Source organism: Lepisma saccharinum, chromosome 13 (genome assembly GCF_977018435.1).
Source record: "Lepisma saccharinum chromosome 13, izLepSacc3.1, whole genome shotgun sequence".
Classification (NCBI taxonomy): domain Eukaryota; kingdom Metazoa; phylum Arthropoda; class Insecta; order Zygentoma; family Lepismatidae; genus Lepisma; species Lepisma saccharinum.
The window spans coordinates 44219336-44242558 of record NC_139241.1 but is presented as its reverse complement, the minus strand read 5'-3'; the positions used below and the strand labels follow the sequence as shown (position 1 = coordinate 44242558).

Here is a 23223-nt window from a genome sequence, read left to right as displayed (position 1 = left end):
AACTTGGGTGGGCAGAACATCAAACCTCAGGTTTCAGAAGGTTTAAAAAAAAATTGCCTGACATTCAAATTAAAATGAACCTGGAAATTTTAGGAGGGCCTGCCAAGGGGCGACACTGCTCTTTCACTGTTCATGTCATGTGTGGCTAACTCTTTATTTTATTTTTTATTTCTAGTAATATCATGCACTGTGGAAACCTTCAAACTGGACACATCTGATACAATAGATAATTCACTTGATTTGGACCCACTTTCCTCAACATCTGCCACGGAGGATGCGCTTACGACAGAAGATGGAAGCAACGATGCTACGGGGAACCTAATAATCAACGGGACAGCCACCATAGATGGTACGCCAGTGACGGCAGTTTCACTGGCTGATGGCACACAGGCGTTAGTCGCACAGGAGTTGCTCGAGGATGACAGTAAGACTAGTTATAGTTTTTGTGTAGAGTAGTGAATGAGTCGTTTTAAAAACTGATGTTGATTCTGGTGGTTATGGATATTTTTATACATATCTTGCAACTGCATGGCAAAGTAAGTTAGGCTTTTCATTTACTCATATAAACAGGGTATATACATATGAATGTTGGAGTTTTAAGCATGTGTATTGTATCTGCCATATACAATAAAATAATTAATCGTACCTGAGATGGAAGGGTAACTCAATGAGTTTCCATAACAAGTGTTCAATGTGGGAACATGTTGTGACACGGCACACATCCAGCTGGTAGTCCATATCTTCCCTCACTGACGTTAGCACGTCTGGTGTAATAAACTCCACCGGTACAGAAATCCTGCATCTCAATTCAGGTAGGTTGGCAGGTAGACACGATCTTTTACATAACCCCACAAAGATAAATCCTAGAGGGTGAGGTTGGGAGACCTTGGAGGCCATTGATGCGTTCGACATTCTCATCTGACACATACGGGCATCCTGTGCTCTTCCCCTTACACAGGTATCCCCGTCATCTGGAATTTGGTTATACCATCTATGAATGTTGTTGTCTGAAGGTCATTGTAATGACTCTGGGTGGTCGCCACATTTAACGATTCTACATGGATGTTTAAAATATTTTAGTTAAAGATAATGAATAAAGCTTGCGAAATGCCCTGCGAGGCTTACACATTCAATTTATCTTTTATCTAATCTTATACACATTGTGGTTGAACATGAAACTTGTATTGTTGTATTGTCTTGTGCGTAGTTTGTAAATTCTTACTGTACATTAATTAGTTTAGCGCACAAGTGTTAAGTTTGTATAGCCACGTGCTTCTAGTAATAGTTTTTCTTGTATGTACGCATTGCTTGCATTGTAGAATTATTTTCCTGTAGTTTACGGTTATTACAAGCATAAGAAAACAGTTTTTCGTTGTGATGTTTCAGGAGAACACGTGCTCCCTTCATGAGACATTTATTTTCATTTTGACTAAAGATACAGTTATAACAATGGTTAGCAATTTTTTAAACAAAAAGAATCCATAATGGATGTTGTCAATGTTACATTGTTGTAATATAGCAACCTAACTGAAAAGAAGCAGTCTGTTTTATTTTTATTTCAGATATTTTTTTATCACATTATTTTTTATTTAAAAATTATGAATCCCAAATATCATCAGGTAATTCAAAGTTATCATTGTTTTCACAAAGTCTCTTGATGTTTTCTGTTACATTAAATTTTAAAGATGGTGGCTTACTCCATTTGTGAAAAAGAAAACTCCATACTGGATCTATGTTGCCATTTTCATTATTTAATTTATTCCAGTGTTCTTCTGCAATGAACGAAGCTTCCCAGACATTCAACTCTATGTTTCCCGTCAATTTTTTTAAAACCCTTCTCTTTTAAATCAAATGCTTCTCTTCGATGATATGAGTTGACAAACCTGTTCTTGGGTTTAGATTTATAATGTCCAAATTGTGTTCGTGCCATCTTATTGCCATTTTCCTTGCTGTTTGTCCTACATAATCCTTTGAACATGAACAACTTATATTATATATTCCTGTGGTTTCCACATCTGGTAGAGAGTTTCTCATTTTGAATTCATTAAATGTACATTCCAAACTTCTTGGTGATGTAAAAACAATTTTGAAATTAAATCTTCTAAAAATTTTGTCAATTTTATGTGAGAATCCCTTGTGGAATGGAATGCACACAAATTTCTTTTCAACAGATTTTTCATCTTTGTCTGTGTTTCTCTTTTCCTTTTGTTTTCTTGCGACTTGTTTTTTGATTTGGTTTATTCTGTTAGTGTGAACGCCATTTTCTTTTGCTATATTAAAAAGTTTTTCTTCTTCATTTTTGATATCCTTATTATTAGGATATCTCTGAAAAAAATTAAAAATATATTGTCCATTGTTATACGTGAATGTTCTGAATTGGCATGGATGTATTTTTCCCCTAATTTTTTCCTATGGACTTGGACTGGTGTTTGAATTGTTGTGTCAGTTGTCTTAATTTGCAGATCAAGAAAAGAAATTACATTGCTATTCATGGATTTGCAAGTGAATTTTATGAGACTATGTGATTCATAATTTAAATACGTCCATGATGGTGTTCCCGTTTTTAGCAATAATTAGCACATCATCTATTTAGGTCTAGGAATTAATTCGTGTGGTTGTTACGCACACATTGAAGCTGTAGTTCAAACACAAAATACATAAATACCTTAAGAAAAATATTGTCCATCGCGAGCCACCACTTTCGCCCTTCTGTCAGGCAAGTTACAGATTCCGTGGCGAAAGAAGTCCTCATCCTTTGAAGCGATCCAGTCAGAGACCCATTTTTCGATATCTTCTGAAGAAGTGAACCGCTGTCCAATCAAATCGTTATTCATGCAATCGAACAAGTAGTAGTCCGAAGGAGCAACGTCTGGTGAATACGGCGGGTGGAGTAAAACTTCCCATCCGACATTTTCTAAATAGCTTTTGACCGGTTTTGCGACATGTGGGCGAGCGTTATCATGTTGAAAAATAAGTTTATCATGTCTGTTCTCCCATTCTGGTCGTTTCCTGGCCAGAGCTTGCTTCAAACGCATTAATTGTCGTCAATAACGTTCTCCAGTAATAGTTTCACCTGGTTGCAGCAGCTCATAGTACACCACACCTTTCATATCCCACCATATGCACAACATAACCTTTGCACAGTGAATATCTCGTTTTGGTTGTGATGGACCTGGTTCTCCTGGCTTCACCCAGGCCTTTTTTCGTTTCGGGTTCTCGTAATGGATCCACTTCTCATCGCCAGTAACAGTGCGATGCAAAAACCCCTTTCTTTTCTGTCTTTGAAGCAGCAATTCACAAATGGTTTTTCATCTTTCAACGTCTCTGTCTTTCAATTCATGTGGAACCCAATGTGACATCTTTTGAATCATTCCCATGGCTTTGAGGCATTTGGACACTGTTGTTTGATCAACGCCTAATGCTTCTGCAAGTTCTTCCTGCGTTTGACACGAATCCTGATCGAGCAATGCTCTCAATTCTTCGTCTTCAATTTTTTTTGGCTGTCCAGGTCGCTCTTGGTCTTCCAGGCCGAAATCACCACTTTTAAACCGTGCAAACCACTTCTGACACGTTCACTCAGCTAGCGCATGGTCACCATACACTTCAACCAAAATACAATGACTTTCGGTAGCACTTTTCTGCATGTTAAAGTAATGAAGCAGAACACCCCGCGAAAACACTTTATCTGGCACGAACTGCGCCATGTTCAGTTGACTACAAAATGCTGTTGTTGACGTGTCAGTCAACTGCCCTATACTATGAACGATGCACGCTGACAGGAGTTTTCAATGCATGTGTGGATACACGGAACTGTGGGACGATACGCTCGTTACGCCATCTCTTGTCCAGGTGCACAAATTAATTCCTAGACCAAATACATATCTGATGTAGAGTACGACATCCACACCTAGCTGATTAACAATTGGAGATTCTATGTAATGAAGGAAAATGCTGGAGATGATTCCGGATACTGGGTTTCCCATTGATAGACCATTACTTTGCTGATAGATTTTGCCATCAAATATAAAGTAATTGTAATTTGCACATACAGTAAACCATTGAACCATTTCCCACGATTTTACTGGGTTAACCTTCATCTCAATAAGCCATCTGTGAAATGCATCTGTGGCACCTTCTATTGGGACACTAGGATATAAATTTTCAACATCATAACTTGAAATACGATACTCATTATTCCAAACAATATTTTTTAGTTCTTGTTTCACATAACTGTATCTTTAGTCAAAATGAAAATAAATGTCTGATGAAGGGAGCGTGTGTTCTCATGAAACGTCGCAACGAGAAACTGTTTTCTTATGCTTGTAATAACCGTAAACTACAGGAAAATAATGCTTCTAGTAACTTTTACATTAAGGTAACAACGTGATAATTCAGAGCTCATTGGTTGCAACTCTTAATTTGGCAATGTTGCAGCTAGCTGATCTTTGCCACTTGCCTCTGTGCTGCCACCAGTATATAAACAGTGCAACGAGGTCCGGAGATCAGTCGACTGCCAGATGCAGACTATGAAATACCTGGTTCCCAGGCCTAGTCCGGGTACCCCCACCAGGGTCTAATAGCTAAGCAGCCAGAAGGAAGGAGGAGAAGAAGAGAAGCAGATAACTTACCTACCAGGTCTGTCCAATAAGAGCTGGGTGCTAACCTTAGGTCATGGCAACCTAAACCCAAGTCTACTTGGTACTTCCAGACCTATACTTTGTACCTCACCATCCCTTGTTACTGACTGGGTGTACCAGTGGATCTGTCCGTTCTCTTGCAGTAACCTGGGTGACTGCGGCGTCCTTTGATCCCAAAATCTTTGCAATTCCACAGCCCCCCCCCCGCCCCCACCCCCCTGCTCGTCCTTCGCGATTGCTTGGATGACTCCCATCCCTCGCAATTGACCTGGGTGTTTTTTCTTGTTGTCCCAGACGATGCAATACTACAAGGGTTTCTATTAGTTTCACACACTCATTAATGCACCAAAATTAACAATTTTTCCCAGGCACCTCACTGCGAGGAATAAATGTATGCTCCCTGCCCTCCCTTATCTTCTAGAATTTCGGAGCAGTGACGTCTTCTGGTGTAAGTGTGCTAAACTGATAAATTACATGCCTGTTAACTGATAAATTACATGCCTGTGTAAATGTAAATAAAGTTTTACTGGTTGACTTTGTACCTTTATTTTGTCAATCCCCCAAGCCCTGAGATTCTTTCAGTTATTCATGTCTACGACTGGCTACATGCTAGCGTAGATGGGTACACTTTCACATGGGTACACTCCCTGGTGTAGTGTGTAGCATGGGGAAGGAACATTGCAAGATCTAAATCTTTGCTGATAGGTAGAGGCACATATTTTTGGTAAATAAAAAAGCAAAATTTCCATACAAAAACTGAGTCAATTTCGGGTTCAAAAGCGGTAAATAAAATAAAATATCGGTGTTATAACGGTGAAAAATTGGATGAAAAGTGGTATATAAAAATACATTTTGGTTTTAAAATTGTGAATATAATCCTAAATTTGATTTCAAAACTGCACTTATTACACAGAATTAACATTTCACTTCTAATAGCACATTTATGTAGTTATTAGAGTATTAAGTTTATTTATGTGTAAAGGAGTCCATTTTTGCTTCTCCAATATTAACAGCAGAATTAATCAATTTTCCGGGAATTGCATAACTCTCAGGATAATTCAGACCTTAGAAGGTGTCGCGTCGGTGAATAAACCGTAAATTTCGTGTTTAAGAGTTAATTTCGCTTTTTGCAGTTCATTTCGCATTATTTTGTGACAAAACATGGTCACAAAATGCATCTCACACCTTTCAAAAACATGAAAAATTAACACTACAATGTGTTTCAAATTTCGTTTTTTCGTCAAAAACGAAATATGCATGCCCCTACTGATAGGCCCATTGGGCTGTAATCACTGAATTACACCTTGTAAATTCCAAGACACAAAAAGCCTTACGCTTGGGAGTCGCTGCCATCTTTACAACTGCCGCTGTCATGTAGTAAACTTAGGAAACAAATTTGGGCACATTGAATCAAAACTTCCACAATTGCTCTTTCATCACATGTAGGAGACAGTCAGCTAGGGTTATTTACATAGCCATATGGAACACTTGAAACTCCAATATTCATTTCTGTACATCCTGTATATGAAATAGAACCTAGATTTGTATTGTTGAACTACAGCTATTTTTAGGTTTTATTTATTTGTTTTAAGAATTGCATATCTAGTAGCTACAGAAAAATATGCAATAGGGCTGCTTTAGCATTTTCATTTGGTTTTATGTTTAACCTTTAGCATACGGATGGGAGATTTTTCTCCCTGCAGGATGAGTGGGAGAATTTTCTCCCACCACCAGCCGGCAGCAATTAACTTGCCATTTTATCAAAACTATACACAATATTTCAGTTCTGTTTTTTTTCATTAGTATACATATAAAAGTATGACATATTTGAATTACTAAACAGTGTGTCCCATGTTACTATTATTAACAAGGGAGCTTGAAAAGTCCTTTTTTTATTTCCTTTGTTTTTGTTGTTACTTGGGACATATGTAAAATGAAAATTCTAATATGCGAAACCATAGTGCTATTAATATGTCGTGCACCATGATGCACCATTTTATCCAAGTTCATTTCATCACTCCTTAAATATTTATATAGATATTTTGTTGTCATGTATATTAAAGATTTTTTTCCTGTTGCAGTGGATACGCTGGAAGGCCATGCAGTCCAGCTTGAAGATGGCAGCACAGTCCTTATTCAAGACCTTCCCAAGTTTCTTGATGGGCAAGCAGTGCAACTAGAAGATGGTACAACAGCTTTTTTTCACACATCAGGCAAAGGAGGTAAATTATTATTCATGATAGCATCACTGTTAACATTAATTTACATAAATGAAAACAATTACGCTCCTTGTGAATATATTTTGTTCACCTATTCATTTTGTTGTCCCAAGCTTTTTTGGCGGTTGGGGGACATAGATCACTAGCTGCTTCTAACATTTGAAACTTTGTGGTAAATACATAATTTTTGATAGGCAATAGTTTGGGACATCGAGGGGAAAAAAATCACCCTGTACTATAGGTGAATTGAAATTTATGGTGTAAGGAATATATTCTTTTTCATAGATAGATGGACAGGACAACAAAAAAATTGTCTATTTGTAAGATCTGTAGAAAATTTTAGATCTCGAATATGCTAGTTCATGAGCTATGACAAATTACTTTAGATTGATTGTTTTCATCACAGCAAGTCAGGTCAATCAAGTTAATTCATGTTGCTTTGAGCTACTGTTTAGTAGGTCCATCAGTTCACTAAAATTTATATTTATAAGTATGGTAAATATGGAGAAACTAGTACTCACTTTTATCCGTGAAGCTGTTTATTCTTTTTCGATTAATTTCAGTGGCCACTGCCACCATCCTCGTTGGAACTTGCTGTACTGTTGCTTGGCGTGCGTCTTTTGTTTGTAGTTTTCTGGCTGCCGCTAGGTGCGCTGTTGTTAACTGTGCGTCTGGGTCTGTCGTGTCTGCTATTTCCGGTCGATAACTGTTGTAGTAGGGGAATCCAAGTGTGGTGCGCTTGCCCGGTATCGATGTTTAGCTCATGCGGGAAGTGCATTATGGCGTGCGTTTCCTTGATTTTGGTGTCTACGAGCGTGTGGGCAGTGTGTTTGACTTGAACGTTTTGAATTTTATGGCTATTGTATTTGATATGTTTAGCAAGACCAGTACAGGTTGATTGTGGCTGGGTTGCTTGCGGATGGGTTGACCAACCACAATCAACCCATCCGCAAGCAACCCAGCCACAAACAACCTCCAGCGGCCAATATAAATGGTTTGCCTTCCCCTACCATCCCACCACTTCCAACCACATATCCAAAGCCCTTCCTTCACCCATATGGCATCAAAGTAGCACACAAACCTAATTCCAAAAAAGCTGATAAACTGAACAAACACAAACTGTACTTCCTCTTCCCCCTTGATAACCCAGGTGTATACGATGCAGTATGTGAACGCAAGGCACATTACATCGGCAGGTCAATCAGATCTGTCAATGAAAGAATCCAACAGCACCTAGCAGATGCGAAAAAAGCCCAACCCACTACTGGTCTTGCTAAACATATCAAATACAATAGCCATAAAAGTCAAAAGGTTCAAGTCAAACACACTGCCCACATGCTCATAGACACCAAAATCAAGGAAACGCATGCCATAATGCACTTCCCGCATGAGCTAAACATCGATAGCGGGCAAGTGCACCACACTTGGATTCCCCTACTACAACAGTTATCGCCCGGAAATAGCAGACAACACAGACCCAGACGCACAGTTAACAACAGCGCACCTAGCGGCAGCCAGAGAACTACAAACAAAAGGTGCACGCCAAGCAATAGTACAGCAAGTTCCAACGAGGATGGTGGCAGTGGCCACTGAAATTAATCGAAAAAGAATAAACAGCTTCGCGGATAAAAGTGAGTACTAGTTTCTCCGTATTTATATACTACCGCGTCTCTCTTTTCCCAATTATGAAAGTATGGTAGTTACTGTGTTACTGATAGTTAAAACAGGTGGACAGACATGACAACTGCATAAGGGTAATTTTTTTTAGTGCTTGCCACCACATACTTGAATCCAAGCAACAGTCACTCCAATGGCACCATGTGCATTCAAAATGTCTGCAAAAGAATCATAGCATCAGATTTCTGGGGAAGACACCACATTCTCCTGGTTGACTTCATAACTTCCGACAACAATTAATGTTGCTGCATATTGTCAGACCATGCATCGGTTTCAACAGGCTTCAAAACAAAAGGATGGGAATGTTGACACACGTTATCTGCCAGCTTCACAACAACACTTGGGTCCGCACCGTGAATGCCACCATTGCACTTGTCGAATGATTCAAGTGGAATGTTTTGGACCATCAGTTGTATAGTCTGAATCTCCTATTCAGTGAATTTTGTTTATCTTCACCTAAAGTAACATCTGTCCCGTACCGTGGCTGTGTGGTCTAAGGCGTCATGCTTTGGGCTCTGGCTACAGGATGCATGCAGGTTCGAGTCTCCTGGAGGAAGCGTAACAACTTTTCTCCTGAGATTTCGGTCTGTTTATGTGATCGGTGAACCACCCACCATCGTGAGGAAATTAGGGAGCTATGAATGAGTAGTGTAACGTGGTTATAAAAACCTACAAGAACGACTTGTGAGGCCTCCCCGATGGCGCAGTGGTAAGGTCGTCACCTTGTAATCAAGGGGTCCCAGGTTGGATACCCGGTGGAGGCACATAGTGGTTCGGATCCCACTTTAAACTGTAGGTCCAGTCCCGAATAGCCTTACTGTGCATAAAATGGACTTAACACACCAAATCAATCAATCAAGAACGACTTGTGGTTCTTAATGCAGACTACACGTCACCCCTTAAGTGGTTATTTTATCTCTCACCTTGGGTAAGTGAGTTAGTAGGATCAGGTTGCGATTGATGCTAGCAGTCCGGTAGGCCTGGGCCCTCAATGGGCTGTTGCACCACAGGTTATTATTATTAAAGAAACATCTCATTTTTGGAAATTGTTCGAAAACCGTGACAAGCTGAAAGAAATGGTAGTGACATGGTTAACCTTTTGGATCCCAAGCATCTCGATCGAGATACCCAAATGTATGCCTCACGGTCCCAAGCGTCTCGATTGAGACGCTGTGTCAAGGTCGTAGTTTTTACGTTATAACTTTTCTATTTTTGGCTAGAATTTCGATTTTTTTAATATTGTTCCTAACACATGTATTTAACAGAAATGATTTTTTTTGCATTTTTTTTGTCTTCTTGAAAATGGAGGGGGAAAGGCAGGAAAAGGGACTTCTCTTTTGCGTCTCTTTTCAAGGTCAAATTTTTGCCGACAAAGGAACACCGGCTTTGTTGTTCTAAAGCAATGCTTTTCACTCCCGCCTGTGAACTGCTTTCAAAGGAAGCTTGTTTATCAGTATCCGATGTCAAAATGAAAGTTTTCCGTGAGGGTGCAAGCAGGGGGTGGTGGGAGGGGGAAGACTGGTTGCTGAATCTGCGTTGTGAGAATGGAATTTTGAAGCGCGCTGAAGGAAACCTTTGTTTTTTAGCACAAGTTTTTTTTTTTAAATAAAGAAAGGTAATTAATTTGTAGTGGAAGTTTTGTTCATTAAATATCATGTAAATGCATATTGACCTTTGCATCTCTTACTTTCTGTACACGGCTCGTACCGGAAAGTTATTGACTATTGTGCTGACACAGGCAATTGCAAAGAATTTTGTCAAGGAATCATTACTTGGTAGTGGTTTAAAAGTAGTTTTCTTTGTGCTTGTAGAAAGTCTTCAAGGACTCCAGTTTGAGGATGGAATGACGGCATACATTGCAGTGACTGGTCCCGTTCTGGATTCCATCACTTTGGAGTCGTTGTCCGGCATGAGTACAGATTCACAGGATGGGCTGAAGGTTGTAACTCAGAAGAGCCTGGGAGAGAAGTCATTCCAGTGTCTGCACGAAGGCTGCGGAAAATACTACACTACTTTACATCACTTAAAGGTAAATATATAATTTTCGTCAGTGAAATTTTACTTTTTTCTAGCATTAGAGAGCATTTTTCCGGACATCATTTAAGTGACGAACATTTTGCCATTGTATTATTTTATAACAAAAAATATATGTTAATTGAGTCTCCAGTAATCTCCTGATTCCATTTGAAATATACCAAATGTTATTTATTATTAGAGGCTTGCATATTTTCTTTTTCATGGACACACAAAATGGGAAATAACACAATGTAATATTCCATGTTTTTGAAAGGTGGGAGTTGCATTTTTCTAATATGTTTTGTCAGAAAATGATTCGAAATGAACTGCGAAATGCGAACTAAACTATTAACATGAAATTTAGACGCTTCCTGAAGTCTGAATTTTCCTGCAAGTTACGCAAAATTGCAGAAAGGTATTTGAGAAGCAAAAATGGACTCTTTTACACAAGAATAATGTCAGTACTCTGAAGACTAACTACATAAATGTGCTATTAGATAGAAAATTTTTATTTTGCCTAATAAGTAGTTTTTAAATCAAATTTAGTCCTAGTTTTTCTATTGAAATGTAGATCTTTTATTCACCATAAATATTCACCTACTATTTTCTGAGGCAAAATGGAAAATTCAGTCATTTGTCTTACTCTGCACTCTGAGAAGATCATTGCTAATACTTAGCTATAAAAATTTCAATTTACAAACTTGTGTTTTTTCCAGTTAAGTTATGCAAGGGATCCTTGATAGCATGTTTCTGGCTAAAGAAGTAAAAATGCAGATTCACATTTGATGACAATTGGTGTTATTTTGTTTATCAAATGTTGAAAATTTTCACTTATTACTTATTATAAAAAATCTATTTGTATGTATTGTTACACACTTTATTTCCTTTTTTTAGTGAAGTTTACTTTTCATCCTACATCTTGCAGTACAATTAATGTCAGAAATCTTTCGTAACTCACCAAACAAACCAGACTCAGGAAAATGTTATGTTGCTAATGAATTATAAATTTCTTGTTTCTTGTTTAGTGACTTGCATATTATTTTGTGATTCCCTGACCCACTGTGGTCCAATCATTTGGATATGTGACTCATGTTTGATTCTTATGTGGGAATTTAACTGATAATATCTGCATATAGCGACCTTTGGGCTCACTCAGCCTCTAGTCAGTGGGTTCAAGAGGAGCAGGGGACTAAAGCATCCATTAGCAATGTGTGGCACCTTACCTCCGCTCCCCTTATGTGGCTTTATGTCATGGAGTACTTTACCTTTTGTTTTGTGTAGATAAGCTTCCCACGTTTTGAAATAATTTAAATTGAACATTACAGTGGAACTGCATTATACATTCAGTCCTTATGGTCGAATAGAGCAAAATGTTGCCGATCTCCATGGCAAAGTGGTTAGCGCAGAGTGCCAGGAGTACCACTTTCGAATTCCAGCCTGGCCATGGTGTTTGTTTCTGAGTGTCCCTTCATAAATTTCACCATATCGCCGCTCATCCTCATTTTGGCAATAAGCCAAAGTGGTAGAAAAATGAAGTAAAGCAAACCAAATCAATCGGTCAATAGATCAATCCAAATTGTTAAAGAAAAAATTGATGGATTTCCGTAGTGTTAGGTTTTTTTCACTTTAGTTTTCTGAAAAACATAAAATCAAGGTTTTGCTGTATATCACATTTCATATTTGTCAAAAGCAAAATATGAATGTCCCTGTTAGAGTACTGCAATGAGGGCTTTTTGCTCGAGCGCTCGATAGTTCACATGGGAAACACTAGATGGCATACAGAATTGATAGGTTTTCCGGCCGAGCGAAAAACGCTCGAACTAGCAAAATACACTTGAACTCTCTAAGCCTATTAGTACACATATTTCCGTCATTTGTTTGTGGCAGTGGGCCCTCAAATATTGATTGTGTAGTAAAATATGCAGTAAAATTGAAATGAAGTGAACATAGTTATCATCTCCATGTTAAAATGCAGTTTTGCGTATTTTACAATACACAGTGATATATGAGAATGAAATAGATGATTATGGGGTGAAACTACACATGTTTCTACGGTTATTGTCACATTAAAATGATGATCGATTGAATGTCATAACTGCATTTTATTATTTTGCAGAATATGATTATCCTTTTTGGTAAGTAAACAATGATGTACACATACTACTTGTTGCACTGTGATATCATATTTTTAATTGCTTAGCAGGCCTATCAGCATTATATCCATTTTACGTTTCGGTCTGTAGATATTGCATACTTTTATGTGTATTGTTTTTGAGTCTTACATAATAATATATAGAAGTATAATTTAGAATTGTAATTGCATAGAGTTGTTTCCTTCTCTGTATGGGCTTTAGGTTGACAGTGCTGCTTGTTAGGCTCTGAAATACGGGACGTTGCCAATCATTACACTACGAGTGCCGTACGCTCGCTTCAACGCTGATCGGCTGCGAAAACTGAAGCCACTTTTACGATTAGTTTCTCCAGGGAACGTGAGAAGAAAATTTAGTGACCCCATAGGCTAACGTGTATTTACTCGCCTCTTTGCTTTCGTATAGCACAAAAGGAAACATAATTTAACCATATTTATGCATTCAGTGCTAGAAATGAATGTCTTATTAAGTGTTTCTTTGCTATATTAATACTTGACATGTGTTTTTTTAAAAAAAAATTCCAGTCTTAAGTGGGTTGAACATATGGTATGGCCGTGCTCGGCGTTTGGATGTACAAATTGTTTAGATAATTACCCGGGTGTCCACTTTTATCGGTATTATTCTTAAAATATGTGTATACTAGGAATAAATGTATTTGTTAAAAGTTGACAGTAATTAAATGTTATAGTGAAAGCTTTCGAATGTGTGTACACCCACGTATTTCATACACTGTCGCAAGTGATTAAACTTTCTAATAACCAATTGGAATTTTTCGTAACTTATAAATATGTGAAATTGATGGAGTCATGAAGAGAAGCTAACCAGAAGTAACAAAGCGAATTAAAATAATTAACCTTTGGATAGATGGTCGTATAATATTAGTTTTATCTACATACATGCTTATGAACAATTTGTGTATTGTTGTCATGTCCAAGCAGTAGTTCCTAAATTTTATTATGCACACAAAAATTTGTGCCTCGATATTATGCCTCATTTCCACACAATGTGTGTTTTTTTCGTTAGACGCACAGGAAGAAAAAAAATGTGTGGAATCTTCAAAATGAGTGTTAAATATTGTTTGAGATTTGTCAATCATGATTCATTTTTTTTTTTACTGAAAGTGTTAATTGTGCCCAAAAGCACATTATCAGGGTGTCTACTATCCTGGAAATCCTAGAAAAATCAGGGAAATTTGATGTATTTGTGGAAAAATGAACGTTTTCATAGTAATGCACCAATATTAGGTTTTTGAAAAGAAAAAAGGACAAGCAATAAATTTAAAATTTGTTGCGGCAAACTACTTCAATTTGACAAACTGAGTATAACTGGTAATTACAATAGAAATTGTATGTTAAATACTCTAGGGTAACGTTTTGAAATTTCCCACTTTTTTTTGCAATTTTGATGTGTTTGGTAGATATGATGAATAATTCAGATACTTTTACCTGCTTTTACTCAATTTTACTGTAATGATGCATTATTTATGCTATAATTATGATAATTTATGTAAAAAAAAATCTTTCGTTAATCACAAGTAAATACATGCCAAGTATTACGTAAAAGCTCACCCCTGATAACAGTTTCTAGCAGTCAGTTTCTATTCAGTTTTCCTTCTTGTTATCACTTTTACATGTTAAGTGTTTTTTTATCCTTTTTAAAGGTATTTTACTCATGCTTTTTCCACAAGTAACAAGAATGTGCATAGAAAGTGGTGTCCGAATGCAGGTGATGTACTCATTGTAATGTTTTCTCATAAATCAAATGGCTTTTATTTCGTAAATGATCTGTCTTAAGAATCCATTTGCCGCCAGAAAAAAAATTGTCTGCTTCAGCTTTTCTTTCACAATTTCCTGTCATAACTAAGTGAGAGAATGGCTCCATTTTTGCGCCACAAAGCAGTCCTTCCATGTTATGCATAGGTTAATGAGTACGCTTAAGCGTGGGAGATTCGAACGAGTTTGAGTGAGCAAAAGTCCCTATGTCCCTATGCATGTATAATGAAAGGAACAAACAAAATATAAATTATTTTAGACAAATGTTTTTTTGCAAGGTACAAAATAAATGCACACTGTTCTTTCAATGCAAGTGAATTTTGTTCGATTGCAGGTTCACGAAAGAGCCCACACAGGAGACCGGCCATTCAAGTGTGAGATGGAGAACTGCAGCAAGGCATTTGCCACAGGGTATGGGCTAAAAGCACACATCCGCACACACACAGGGGAGAAGCCGTACAAATGCCCAGAAGACACCTGTGATAAGAGTTTCAAGACCTCTGGTGACCTGCAGAAGCATGTCCGAACACATACAGGTATGCACTAGATCATTGTTGAACCTTTTTATCTTAAGAATTTAGGTGCAGTTGGACTGCAAAACATGATGTTGGAACACTGGACCCTTCGTAACTACAATCAGCAGATCTATTTGATTGTTAGGTAGCTTTGCAAATTCCAACATGTGTCACAGATGTATTGGACTTTTTCCATTGCATGTTCTGGTCATTACAGTTTGACATAAAATTAAACACAGGCCAAACTTGATTACACCTGTAATTGCACCACTCTGTGTATTTTGTTTCCACACTTACTTTCCTGACCTTTGCTGCTGTGAGCTTATAATATACCTTACTTTATTTACTCATGTATAACATATGCACTTTTTCCAAAACTTTTGCCTCTAAGAACTATAGTACATGTTACACAGTTAACTTGAAACCATGCATGTTTTCACAATGTACTTATGTATAACGTATATACAGGGTGTACCAGAAGTTATAGCACAAACTAAAACTGTGAAAAGTACATGATACTAGAAACAAGAATGTCTCCGTAAACATGGAGTCGCAAACGAATTGTAGCCATACATTCACAATTATCTCTCAAACTGCTTGTTTGTGATCCATGTTTACTGAGACTTTTATTGTTTCTACTATCGTGTACTTTTCACCATTTCCGTTTGCGCTATCACTTCTGGTACACCCTGTATATCAACAGGTGCAAATACGAATTCTGCCCACGAATTTTCCAACGTTCGTAGGAAAACATCGTAAATAATAAAAAAAATTAAAAAAAGCTCTTAAAATTGAAATGGCTGTCTCTCATGCTTTTTCAACTTCTATCGGAACATTTTGCAACACCAAGCAAAGCGGCTCAATTCTGGTGGAGATCAAGTGTGCACTTCCCATTACACGCGAGCCATGTCACTGGTATTTGCCATGCAAGAAAAATGGAAAGTATCTTCCTCAAGAAACTGTTACGAACAGATGCTAGCGACTCTCAGATCACTGTGTATAACAGGCGTAAATACAAATTCTACCAACGGGTTTTTCGATGTTCGCAGGAAAACCTCATGAACAACTTCAATAAAAATTTCTTCTGCAGTGTAAAACTTGTACTGGCTGTGAACATGAATGTGAAATTGCATTTCCTGATTGCCGCAAATCCATAATGTAATTGAGGGGTCTAGTAAGAGAGGGAGCTATGCCACAAATCTTGAAAATTTTATTTTTTGCCATTTTCAGTCTTCTCCTACCATCTGTCATCTATCATGTGAACTACAACCATGTGGCAGCTCCCACTTGTTCTGCTGCAGATTTTCTGAGTTCTTGAATACGTCCTCATCAGCATTTTGAGTGAGAGAAGGAGCTATGCGACTTACTAATGTGGTCTGCAATAGGAGTGGCAGAGGTTGTGTTGCAGTAACCGGTGCTAGATTTAATATCAGCCCTGAAGTTAAAAGATCTCGTGGCAATAATGCCTTATATTCCTCCAGTTCTTCATGGTGTTTACCAAAAACTAAAATCCACAGAAAAAATGGACAGTGAAGATCCTCCAGAAGGCATATGAAGTTGTCTTTATGTAGATCATATGTAACCCTGTGAACATGATTTACACTCATGCAAAAGTATTTAAGCCTTGTTCAAAGTATTTGACGTGCTAAATGGATTTTTCCACATGGGTATACTACAACAATATACCATACATGTTCATAATGAATGGTATTTATATTGAAATTCATATTTTTCCTTTTGAATAATTTACCTGACAATATGTTCAGGACAAAAAAAATACCCTTTGTTATACAAATTATGACTCAACGCAATGCTTTAGAAAACTCAATTTATTTCCATTTCTTGTCAAAGTGGCATAGCTCCCTCTCTCACTAGACCCCTCAATTGTATCAACTTCTAGGTATTTTGAATGCTTCCCCCGGAAATCCTTCTTCTTGGATGGAGCTGTCTTCAGCTTTTCCTCTTGCTTCCGCCATTCTCTTGCCTCACCAACGTCGAACTTTGAAGCCACAGCCCTGTTACCATTTTCCTGCACACATAGCAAAAAAAAAAAAAAGTGCTCCCCTGTGCATAGCACCACGCCTTGAAGAAGTGTGGGGGTAACGCCCTACACTTTCTTGATCCGGTCGTTAGTGGGGGTGATGTAATCAGCATCACGCCCCTGATCACCTTTACCCCCCCAGGGTTTCCCCCAGGTACCCATGTCATTTGATGCTGGGTGGGTGCCGGGGCCGCTTCCAATGTTAGAAAAGTTCCTGGATTTGAACAGGTCTGGGATCGAACCTGGGACCTTTAGCATGGTAGTCAGACACGTTACCGACTGAGCCACCGCGGCCACTCCATTGCATAACTTGCAATTTTAAAGCAGCAGTATAAGTCTTGATCTCACTTTCTTCTACAGAATAAACAAGGTGGTTACTAAAGTGAAATGTTTGGGATGCACGAGATTGCGTGGTTTGGTGATTCATTGCATAGACATGATGCCATTCGCTCTTGATCGACATAGCAAATGCTCGATGACCTTCAACTAAGCAAAATCATTTCTCAAACCTGATTTGTTGATATTTTTTTTGTTGCTTTTCATTTTCAAAACCAGGTTTGGAATACAGCAAACTTTGGTGTATATGTTGTACTCCTTTTCTTTCTTTATGTACTTAATTTTACCATTTTAATTATCTTTCAATAATACGTTTTTCTCAGTTATACGTTTTTTCCCTTCTTTCCCACATAAAATGTATAACTGAACAAGAACAAATATTGATAGAGATATCCACGTCATTGCACTTATTACTAGGGCTGAACTGGTACCGATACCTTCACCAATTCTCACCGATATCAATACTTAAATAATTGTAATAATTAAAAGTTGTTCAAAATATTGAATATTGTGTAAGTATTCTACTGTAATTATGTGCATCAGTTTACAAGATTTTTTTGCTTTAGATTACATCAGAATATTAAATTACATGTTATCACAAAATTCAGTTTTTCACTCAAAATTGATGCAAAATCAAAAGAAAACTTCAAATTTTACATAACTTACAGGATAAATAAAAGTGTTAACGGCATTTTTGGGGAGGCTGTGTAAGAACAAAATTGCTATATCGGTAAATAAATTACAAATTATACTTTCCGATACCGATATAGCGATACATCGCCTGAGCCCTATTTATTACACAAAATAAAAATTGTAATTTTTATAGGCATATTTACAATCTTCACCCTTTTTATCTCCTTTATGGAGGCCATTGAATACCATATTTACTCATGTAATACACACCTTTTTCCAAATTTTTTGCTCTCAAAAACTGTGGTGCGTATTATGCACGGAATAATTCAGACAGCCAACATGAAATCGTACAGGGTCATTCCATGATTTTGTGACACTTGCATTGATTTTTCATGTTTATGGAACCCTATCATGTTATATATCATTGTAAAGCTTGAATTCTGCAGTTTCTGAATACGGGAACATTCAAGATGGCAACACTAATGTGCAATGCTGTTGAAATAAGCTCATCACAAAATGAAGGAACGTTTTGATTTTTATGGTACTTTGGATGAAAGAAAAGGTAAGGAAAAAGCAAATAATGATTAAAATGTATTACTGGCCAAACAATATGACATGTATGGAGTGTGTAAATTCCTTAATGGAAAAAATCATGTACTGATAACTGTTAGTTTGAATGTCATGTATGTGCCTCATATAGTTGTTACGTTAGTCATGAAAAAAACATATTTTCTGTTCAAGATATATAAGAAAAAGTAAAGAAGGAATAAGCAAAACTTTTACACCAAAGTTAGAGCAACCAATAAATGACCTCATAAACTATATTTGGAAATATTGGTCCAAAGTCAATAAAAGGTGTGACTAATGTAACCACCTCAATGTGGCTAACATGTGGGCCCTACAACATTGTTATGTTAAGACACATTTGCTGGCCTCTTGATCAGCATAGCAGCATCTTTAAGATGTACAACTAAGAAAGCCATTTCTTGAATCTGAATTGTAGGGCACATTATATATATGAGATATAATTGTTAGTCACTTTTCCCCATGAAAAACCAAGGTGCGCATTATACATGCATGCGTATTATACATGCGTAATACGGTGTTATCAAGTTTGCTCACTTATGACTAAAAATAACTATTGTAGTTTAATTTTGCATAACTTGCAGGAAAATTATCTGTGCAAATTTAACCTTGAGCATCCGGATGGTTGAATCTGGAACCAAGCCTGCCTGAATTTCCATTGAGGATGATGGATGGTCAATATTTCGACCAGCAGCACATGGCACCAATTAATGTTCAGTTTTTTGAAAACTGCACATGATATTTCAGTTCTGTCTTTTTGTTATCTGTAGTAAACATATGAAGGTATGACATACTCAAATCACAAAACACTAAATCCATTGTTACTATTATTAACAAGCGAAGTTTGAAAAATCCTTATTTTCCCTTAGTTACCCCATATTATTATGGATTTGATTTATAAAAGTGGCTATAACTTCTAATCTACTAAATATTTTTGAAAAATTTAAATTCTACAAGCAAGAATGAGTAAAAAGCAATATTTTAAGTAATATCTGACAATTAATGGTCCATTGTGGAAATGGGGACAGAGACCCGAAGTTCGAAATTTTCTGTAATACGCAAAATTTCTGAATGCCGTAATTTCAACTTTTTTTTTTCTTTTTTTCTTCTTCAAAGTTGCAGAATGTGCATTACATATCCTCAAAGAGTGGTCTTTTGTTGTGCTTCCCTCCAAATTTGGTCCATTCAACATCCATATAGCCAACGCTAGAAGCAAAATTCTGGATATTGCCCCGAAGCTGGCAATATTGCCACTTTTCATCATCATCATCCTTTTTCAGTTTCCTGTCTGATTGGGTCAGCATAGAAGTCAAGCCTCTCCATTTTCTTCTGGTCTTCCACCATTTGTCTTTTTCCACAGTGTTTCAATCTTGTCCTCTTCTCCTAACACACTCCACTTTCTGCTCTGTTCGCCGACATCTTGGTCTCCCTCTTGGCCTTACTCCCACTCCTTGTGCATTGTAAGCTCTTACTGGTAGTCTTTCTAAATCTTCATGTATCCAAACCATCTGATCTATTCTGTCCTGTAGTTCCACCACCCCCACTCTGTAGGATCTCCTCATTCATTATTCTATCCCGTCTAGTTTTCCCCAATATACTCCCTAAAAATGTCATCTTTCTTTTGTGTCTGTCATTGTCCAAGTCTTTGCTCCATACATAATTATTTGTGTTAGTATGTATTATATATTACCTTGCATTTCATAGGTACATCCCTGTCCCATATTAATCTCTGAATGCTTTGATAGAGTCCACCTCACATTTGTCCTCTTCTGTTTACCTCTTCATCTATTCTCCCACTTCTCTCAATTATGCTTCTTATATATTTGAAACTCTCCACTACCCTCAACTCTTCCATGTCCATCTTTATTCTTGGTGCATAACTGGTTCTGTTCCGTGTTGTTATTAGCACTTCACTCTTTTCTGTGTAGAATTTCGTTCCTGCTCTTCTGATTTCCTCATTCCAACTATCAAGCTGTCTCTGTACTACTTCTTTACCGAACAACAGGCCTTTATCTCTTCCTCTCCTATCTTCTTCCCCACCTCTATTGCATCCATTGTAATTATGAAGAGCAGTGGGTAAGAACACATCCCTGTTTTATCCCATTACTTATAGTGAACCACTCCGTTCTTCCCACTGGTGTCTTCACACAGCTCCGGTTGACCTTGTATGTGCTCTGCATTCTACACACTATCTCTTCTTCGATTCCTTTCTTTCGTAGAGCCTTCCAAATCTTTGATCTGTTCATGGTATTGTATGCCTTTTCTATATCTAGGAATGCCATAATCAAATCATGTCCATACTCGTAATGCCTTTCCTGTAATTGCCTTGTGGTGAATATCAGATCTACTGTTGATCTTCTTCTTCTAAACCCATATTGTTCCTGTCTCATGTTCAGCTCTGTTACTTCCCTTATTCTTTTCTCTAATATTTTCTCATACACCTTTGCTGAGTGGCACATTCGTGTTCTTCCTCTATAGTTTTACATTCCAGCCACTTCATATAATTTTATTTATTATTTTGGCCCAAGTTCCTTTCGTTTTATTGCGATTTCATCATGCTATGAATGCAATTTTTACATGGTTCGATTTTGATGTACGTCTGTTAACACATACTACAGAGTTTTAGTGATTACTTAAGGTTTTGTTCAATATATGCTTTCGTGGTTAGGGTAGGCAGGTTAGGTTTGGTTCCATTAGCATTAAAATAAAGTTCCTAAAAGCATTCTACTAAGGTTCCGATTTACTTCTACATTCATTCCCATGCTTCTACAATATTTACTGTAGCTTGTCGACTGAGAATATCTTGTCCATGAGAAGTGCGTAAGGTATTTTTCAAGTTGTTCTTTTTCAACATAAATAACTTTTTTCGAGTCCAAACAGTGCTCATTACTTTAAGGAAGGTTCAAATTTCGTGTGACAATAATTTCCAAAATTCTACGATAATTAGTCTTTGTGCTAGGAGAAATCATAAAACAATCGAAACCGTTACCATTATTATTATTATTTTACTCAAAAGTATCAGTCTGATTTAAATGAAACTTTGCAAGGTTGTAGGAATGTACCACTGCTACGTACTAAATTTTCTTCATTCACTAGTCTATTGAGGAGGGCACAGGGACATCCGCAAAATGCCCTGTCTTTAAGAAAGAAAACAAAATGAATGTAATTTCTCTACAACTAGTTCTCGAGCTATGATTTTTTTAAACTTTGCAGCAAGTTCCGTACCAATACAGAGGCCGATTCTTTCCAGAATCAGAGAATCTCAGAGCCCACAAAAATTCCACACCACTTTTTGTGGTCTAATTATCCTGAAAGGTAGTTAAAATGCATAATTTTCATTATATTGTGGAGAGGGATAGAGGGGAAAATGAATATTTTGGCAACATTCTAGTATCATTATAAATGTATACTGCATTTATTTGTTTTTAAGGTTGGTTAAGTTCCGTGTGTGTGTGTGTGTGTGTGTTTGCGTGCATGTGTGTAAAAGTAATGTAAGCTGTTTGTTTTCAGGAGAGAGGCCTTTCACCTGCCCATATGAAGGCTGTGGCCGATCCTTCACCACTTCTAACATTCGGAAGGTCCATATGAGGACCCATACAGGAGAACGTCCATACGTGTGCCCAGAAGAGGGTTGCGACAGAGCATTTGCTTCGGCCACGAATTATAAAAACCATTTGCGGATTCACACGGGAGAGAAACCTTATGTTTGTGCAGTTCAGGTAAGGGTTTATTGGTTAGGTGAGGTACATGCAGTGGAACCCTGATCTTACGTTCCTGGATTTTACATTTTCCTACATTTTAAGTTTTTCTGCTTGGTCCTCTGGAAAAAAGAGAAGTAAAATAGAGTTTCCACTGTATTTAATATTTTGTAACAATGCTAAACCAACGAAGTTTCAATGTAAATAGGTTTGATTTTGATCTCTGGTACAGGAAAGGAGTTCATATGTTCTGTAAGGTATACAGTGAAACTTCAGATTTGTTTTCTAGGAAACAAGGTGGGGAAAAATGTAAAATGTGGAAAAATTTTGATAGTATTTGTTTCTACAGGGTGGACCAAAAGTCAGGTTACATAGAGCAAAGTGAAAGTTTCAGTCTGTGTTCAATATGATCACCAGCTGCTTGATAGCATGCTTCAATTCAATTCTCCCAGTTCCGTAAGATGTCTGTTAGTATGGTGGAGTGATTTGTGAAATGGTTTCTGTGATCCTTTATTTGAGGTGGTCCATATTGTTAATTTTCTCGGCGTACACCTTGGCCTTTACGTGGCCCCACAGATAATAATCCAGGGGTGTTAGGTCTGGTGACCATGCTGGCCATTCAACAGGGCCTCAACGACCTATCCACCTTCCTGTGAACTGTTCGTTCAACCACTTATGAGCAACGATACCATAATGCGGTGGGGCACTGTCATGTTGGAACATGTTGGGAAAGCTCCCTTGTTCATTGAGGATGCTCGGGGAAAACGCTCTCTTGAAGCATTTCCTTGTACCCTCCACCATTGAGATTACCTTTGATGGAAAAAGGCTCGACGACTGTTGTTCTCCATATGCCACACCAAACCATCAACTTTCCTGCCCCTTGCATTTTGCACAGATCAAACCAATTGGGGTTCGCATCACTCCAATACTGCCAATTTTGCTTA

General features: G+C 37.6%; 1 protein-coding gene across 4 annotated transcripts in view; it reads left to right on the top strand.

Moving 5' to 3' along the window:
• LOC145996935 (uncharacterized) overlaps positions 1-23223 on the top strand; it is a 48869-nt gene that overhangs the window by 12393 nt on the left and 13253 nt on the right. For all 4 annotated transcript variants that reach the window (XM_083133516.1, XM_083133514.1, XM_083133515.1 and 1 more), the window contains exons 3-7: positions 176-424; positions 6719-6859; positions 10345-10562; positions 14806-15007; positions 22092-22300. In XM_083133516.1, the coding sequence (XP_082989642.1) occupies positions 176-424; positions 6719-6859; positions 10345-10562; positions 14806-15007; positions 22092-22300 (1019 nt within the window). The remainder of the gene's footprint in view (positions 1-175; positions 425-6718; positions 6860-10344; positions 10563-14805; positions 15008-22091; positions 22301-23223) is intronic.